The following is a 7,065-nucleotide window of genomic DNA, read 5'->3' on the forward strand; positions in this document are numbered from 1 at the left end:
AGAGGATGATCAGTTCGAAGATATCGAAGGTGAGTATCTACCTGAAGGATCTGCTTCAGATGAAGAGGAGGGCGACTTTCCGGCAGAAATAAATGCTGAGGAAGATATATCTGATTTGAACGATATTGAAGTCGAAATCGAAGAGCCTATGGATGCAGAAGTTGAGCAACAACTTTTGAGTTCAGCTATGCAAAATTTAAAGTCTGATCAAATTTATACTTCAAAAGATAATACGATTTGGTCTAAGAATCCATTGTCTAATGCTGGTCGAGCTCAAACGCGAAATATCATGCGTATGAGCGGTGCGTATTATTTGGCGTTACACGAACCAAAGAGGTGCAAAATTTACAGCGGAATAAAACAGTGCAAACCCAGATCGCCGACAGCGTGAGTGGATTCCGATGGATTCGATTGAGTTCGATGCGTTTTTGGGCGTAATATTACATTGCTGTGTTCACAATTCCAGCCATGATCGAGTGGTAGATTTGTGGACTCGTCATGCACACCCTCTTTACCGTGCATCAATGCCAATGGTTTAATTTTTAACCATCTTGAAGTGTATTCGTTTGGATGATTCCAGAACTCGAGAAACTAGAAGACAACTCGACAAGGCAGCTCCGATCTCGGAAATATTTTCTTTCATCAAATTAAATTTGAGAAACAACTATCGCCCTAATGAATCTATTACAATTGATGAACAACTCTTCGGCTTTCGAGGGCGCTGTCCTTTTAGCCAATACATCCCGTCTAAGCCAAATATGGTCTAAAGATATTTTGGGCTGGCGACTCGAAAACTCACTCTCCGTTGCAAGGACAGCTCTATCTGGGATAACTTCCAGGCGAAGCAAGAAACAAAGATCTTGGAGAGAAAGTTGTGTTACGATTGGTGAGACATTGGGAAAACTCAGGTCGAAACATTACCATGGACAACTATTTCACTATTCTAGCACTAGCAGAAGAGCTAGTCAAGAAAAAGCTAAGCATGATTGGCACAATTCGCCGGAATAAAAGGTGTATTCCTGCAGAGCTGATGTGCAAACCAGGCGACCAAGTTGGAAAAAGCACGTTTGCATTTCGAGAGAATACAACATTAGTGTCATATGTGACAAAGAGGAACAAATCGGTTGTTCTGCTTTCAACAATGCACAAAACCGATGAGATAGACACAAACTCAGAAGCTCGCAAACCGTTAATTATTTTGGACTATAACAATACAAAAGGAGGTTTGTAAAAGTATTCGGGAATTCTAACCTGACACAATGGCCCAAATGTGCTCAAAATATTCCTGCAAGCGTGCAACGAGACGCTGGCCCCTGGCGATGTTTTATAATTTAGTTGACATCGCTGCCCTCGCCACCTATATCATATATGCCGAAAATCAGTCAAATATTATGCCATCTAATTTGACGCGCCGTCGATTTCTGGTTCAATTATCTTTGGATCTATGCCACAACAACATCCTGCGACGCTCCCAAAATCAGCACGTCATTGGCAAGCCGAATCTTAGGTCAGCAATTTGCGACATGCTTGGCTATGAACTGCCTCTCACCGCACAATATGAGCCTGAGATATCCCAGTTGAATGAAAGTAGTCGCACTAAAATTCAAGGCAAATGTCACATATGCGCTTCGCAGGATAAACGTCAGCGCAATTCTCGTAAGCGGTGCACAAAGTGCGAAAAACCAGTTTGTAACCAACATACTAAGAGGGGAGAAACTTGCCAGGCTTGCTAAGCCATTTCTTCGTTGGTTTTGTTAATTTTCCCAAAATATTTTTGCTATGTAAATCAAACAACTTACCAAATTTTATTTAAAAATAACCTTTGATAAAAAAATCAAACATTATCTTTCATTTCCTAGTCGTGTTGCCATAGATTAAGTGTTCATGCTCGTAGTCACCCGGGTGACTAATACTACAACAAACCATAAACCTAGCTGACCCAAGTCGCCAAAAATCAATAGAAATTAGCTAGGAATTAGGTGTCTTTTAGGTCTTAATTAGGGCCTCCAAAATTAATGTAGGTGTTCCTTTGGCTTCCGAGAAATTCGCAAAAATGTGTGCTGACCAACTCATTTTTGCGAATATCTGGGAAACCAATGGAGCTACTAAATTAGTTTTAGTGGCGTTGAAGAACACCTAAAAGACACCTAATTCCTGCATATATGTATTTTACGTAAACCTAGCTGACCCACAAATTTTTGCGAATTTCTCGGAAACCAAAGGAACACCTAAATTAATTTTGGAGGCCCTAATTAACACCTAAAAGACACCTAATTTCTAGCTAATTTTTATCGATTTTTGGCGACTTGGGTCAGCTAGGTTTATGGACGTCAAACGGAGGGTTAAGTAAACAAAGAACAAAATAGATAATAGGGATGAAGAGTTCTATCGAGCCACATTCTTGGTTTGTCCATAGCTAAACGGCTGGAATATTTGACTAATGCCAAAAATTTCACTTCACATTTGACATCAGTGACGAAAAACGGAATGTCAATCACCTGACACCAAAATTTTGGCGACAGTCTTTGACATGCACTGCGATATCTAAATTTGATCAGTTTTTATGATGTATTTGACACCAAGTGAACGGCAGTTTTTGATGTCAGTAATTTTGACAATGAAAACCAAGCGTTAGATAAAGTTTTAAGATCATAAAGCATCTGAAATCTTATTTATTTTTTATGAATTTACTTGTATAGCTGGGATGTGTAATTATTTAAATCAATAAATTATTCACTGTATGGAAGCCAATGCGACAAAAAGAATTCTAAACAAGTAAGAAAGTCTAAGTTCGGGCGGAGCCGAACATTAAATACCCGGCGCAAGTATTAAATATATGTTTTTTCACCTTTCCGAAACCTACCGCTAGATGGTAAGGGGTGTATCAATTTTGAGTAAATTAGCGTCCTTAAATTTCAATATATTGAAGTTTCAAGCATTTCTGAAATTTACCGTTATATGAAAAGCGGCCGTAATTTTACACCGATTTCAATAATTTTCAACGCTTTGCTTATATGTGGCAAGCACAATAACCATACCGTGTTTGGTACAAATTGGTAGAACGGTTACCGATATACATATATGTGATCATAAGTGGGCGGTGCCACGCCCATTTTCCAAAATTTTACCATTAACGTATTTCTTGGTAAAGAAATGTTGCAAGCATCAATTTTGAATAAATTAGTTTCAATATTTACTGATTTATCGAAGATTTTGTATTTCTCTAAATTACCGTTATATAGGATGTGGGCGTCGTTATCGTCCGATTTTAAAAATTTTCTGCGATTTTTTATGCTGTACCAAGGCCAACAACTGTGCCAAGTTTCGAAGAAATTGGTACAGCGGTTGCCGAGATATACACATGTAACCATAAGTGGGCGTGGCTACGCCCATTTTCCAAAAATGTATAACACTCTTAGTTTTCGTCTAAAATTGTTGTAAATAATTATTTTGAGTGAATAATCTTCAGTAGTTACTAAAATATCGCAGTTTTCGTATTTCCGAAAATTACCGTTATATGGGAAGTGGGCGTGGTTATTGTCCGATTTTTTAAATTTTCGGCCATTTAGTATGCTGTATCAAGGCCACCAACGGTGCCAAGTTTGGAAGAAATTGGTGCAGCGGTTACCAAGATATACACATGTAACCATAAGTGGGCGTGGCTACGCCCATTTTCCAAAAATTTATAATATTCTTATTTTTCGTCTAAAAGTTATTGTAAATATCAATTTTGAGTGAATTATCTTCAGTTGTTACTAAAATATCGCAGTTTTCGTATTTCTGGAAATTACCGTTATATGGGAAGTGGGCGTAGTTACAGTCCGATTTCGCCCATTTTCAATACCAACCTACCTTGGATTAAGGGAAACCTACATACCAAATTTCGTTGAGATATCTCAATTTTTGCTCGAGTTATCGTGTACACGGACGGACGGACAGACGGACAGACGGACGGATAGACAGACATGGCTTAATCGATTTCTTTTTTCATCCTGATCATTTATGTATACATTTGTCTATATCTATCTCGATTCGTTTTGGCTGTTACAAACAACCGTTATGGGAACAAAATTAATATACCCTTGTGCACAAGTGCGCTCGGGTATAAAAATAAACGGTAATTCGTAGCCACTTCAAATTTGCACATTATCAGACTAAAATTGAAGGGGCTAAAAAACTGTGTACTCAAAAAAATTCTAACACTTCCGAGAAAAAAAGTTTGAAATTTATGTGAAAATTTGTTGCAGTTTTTTTGTAGCTTTCTACAAATTATTAAGCTTGGGTTTCTATCGGGTTTGTCTGAGAAAGAACTATATTTTAATTGAAAATTCTTAAAAATTAATAAATAAACATAAGTGACACACAATATCACTTTGAAATGGCGTGCTATAGATATGACCCATACTGTATATTTTAAAATAAATTTTCAGTAAATATATATTGATATATTTACACTAGCAAATGCCCGCTTGCTTCGCGGCGCCTAATAAGATCTTTTGCGTTGGCCAAATCAAAAATAGCGTTTAAAAGCAAAAACAGTCTGTAAAGTAAACATTTTTAGTTTAAATTGAAACGACTAAAAAACGGAATCCTCCTCACACATATGCCAAGAATAGTAGCGCTGTGATTCCATATGGAATACTAATCCCTTTCGATGTAATACGTTTTACCTATGGTCTTATTTCCACCTGTGAGATCTCTGCCAAGCGTGCGCAATATTCTTCTATGATCCTGCAACTTCAGCATTGGTCCGGTGTACCATGTAAGCCAATAAAAGTCATATGGAAACTCAAGAGCACAGATGAGCGTTTTCAATTATAGGAGGGCCAAGAATCCTCGCTGCCCCACAGGATGAAAAGTTTTCGCTTGAGTCGTGTGATCTCATGAATATCGTTCAAATGAAACCATTGATATACCTATCGTGTTCCTTCTTGGTCAGATGTGGTCGAATCTTTCCTTGTCAATTCGGCACTTTTACAACTCGTCTTAATATTTATGATGTGGTTTCTTTGAGTCTTACTGCTGTAATAACGCCTCGAGCAACTTCGTCAATCGGAGGTAGATGGAAGATCACGCTTACATAGTGTTACGGTCTTTATATGCATACTTAAAAGCATCCTTAATTTAGCCATCTGAAAAAAAATTCGTCTAAGATAAACAAACCCCGTGGAGGTTTCTATATATTTCAACCACCAAAACAGTTGCTTTTAACTACTCGCGTTGTAATTTTGTGGAATTAAATAATTTGTTTGAGCTGGATTGGTCTCGGCAGTTTGAAAATGTGGATGTAGCTGGCTGTTACGATATTTTTAAATCTATTATAGTTGACACTTGCGTGAGTCACATCCCGATGCACAGTGGTCAATAAATGGGATTTAATGTTCATAATTCACTGGAGCCTTCATTTCTCAACCGATTTCATTAATTATTTTTTTAAATGAAAGCTAATAAAATTTGCAAGAGACTAGTTGAGCCCAATTTTCGAATTTTTATTTGTTTGTATTAAATTTTTTAGTGCAAAGTGCAGAAATGGCGCCAATTTTGAAGAAGACCGATTCTCCTGTTCCAGCTAATAAAAGTTTCATAATAAAAACTAGTTAAAAACAATTGTAGGGTTCTCCTAAAACAACAAAATAAATTAAAAAGTAATATTTTGAAATGTTATAAAAAAAATGTTACCAAAAGTATTTTTTTTGTTTTTAGTTTTTATAAAAATTTTGGGTATGCAGTTTTGTAGATTACTAAATTTTAGTATTATAAAGTGCAAGTTGTAAGTCGCTAAGAGATCGCGTTGATTTTTTTTAATTTTTTCGCTAACATTAATGTCTTACAGAGGTAAATTCAACAAACTCAACAAGTCTTTTCATCGAAATTATATTCGTAATATAGAAAGCAATATTAAATGTAACCCCAAGGCCTTTTGGAGTTACATAAAAGCTAAGAAAAACTGCTCAAATATACCTGCGTCGGTTCATCTTAAAGGGGTTTCAGCTAATTCCATCTCTGATGCTGCTAATCTGTTTGCTAAATTTTTTTCTTCGAATTTTATTTCAGACGATGCTGATCATGGCTTTGTCCCTGAAGCTCTCCTGTTTAATTCAGATACTTCCATCAACTTCGGGAAATTAGATTTGACTGCCGAAGATGTCATTGATGGCATTAATAAGCTTAAGCCATCCACTAATACAGATGTCGATGGCTTATCGGTCGTTCTAATTAAAAGTTGTCCTGCCTTGATTAAGCCTCTATGGCACATTTTCAACATGTCACTTGCTGCTGGAGTCTTCCTTGATGACTGGAAATTGACTTTTATTACGCCTATCCTTAAAAGCGGGAATAAAAATGATATTGAGAGTTATAGGCCAATTTCCAAGCTAACCACAGTTTCTAAACTGTTTGAGTGCATAGTTAAGGACAAAATATACTTTGCCGTCAAACATATGATATGTCCTAATCAACATGGCTTTGTTCCGGGCAGATCTACCTTAACTAATTTAGCTGCATTTACGGAGGATTGTCTGGATACCTTTCAAAGGGGTTTTCAAATGGATGCAATCTACGCAGATTTTTCTAAGGCTTTTGATAGGGTATCTCACCAATGTTGATAGCTAAATTTGAGCGTCTAGGCTTTCACTCCCAATTTCTAAAGTGGATAACTTCCTATTTAGATAACAGACAATGTGTCGTTCGACTCGATAATATATCGTCTTACTCTTTTGTTGCTTCCTCTGGTGTTCCCCAGGGTAGTGTCCTAGGCCCGTTACTATTTGTCCTTTTCATTAATATTTCCTCATGTTTTTCCAAGTGTAATTACCTTCTATATGCGGATGACCTGAAGATATATTATGAAATTAAATGCCCAGAAGATTCACCCATTCTCCAGTGTGAGTTGGATAACTTATATAGTTGGTGTGTGTGTAATCGTTTGTTCCTCAACATCAGTAAATGTCACTATTCTTCTTATGCGAAAGTTTTCAGTTTTGTTCCAACATCTTACTGCACCTCAAACTCGCCGCTAATGATAATAAGTGAATGTAAAGACCTGGGCGTCTATTTTGACTCCAA

At 36.9% G+C, this 7,065-nt stretch overlaps 1 protein-coding gene across 1 annotated transcript; it reads left to right on the forward strand.

The window, feature by feature from the left end:
* The first annotated feature begins 1,259 nt into the window (after positions 1-1,259).
* LOC118749576 lies at positions 1,260-1,733 on the forward strand. The gene has a single exon (XM_036484384.1). The coding sequence runs from the start codon at positions 1,260-1,262 to the stop codon at positions 1,731-1,733; it is 474 nt and encodes a 157-aa protein (XP_036340277.1).
* Positions 1,734-7,065: the final 5,332 nt, after the last annotated feature.

Source organism: Rhagoletis pomonella, unplaced genomic scaffold (genome assembly GCF_013731165.1).
Source record: "Rhagoletis pomonella isolate Grant_MI unplaced genomic scaffold, Rhpom_1.0 Rhpom_scaffold_00021, whole genome shotgun sequence".
Lineage (NCBI taxonomy): Eukaryota > Metazoa > Arthropoda > Insecta > Diptera > Tephritidae > Rhagoletis > Rhagoletis pomonella.

Bases quoted from the DNA above. Each gene is read 5' to 3' on its own strand.
- LOC118749576 (XM_036484384.1), top strand. From the start codon at position 1,260: ATGGCCCAAATGTGCTCAAAATATTCCTGCAAGCGTGCAACGAGACGC.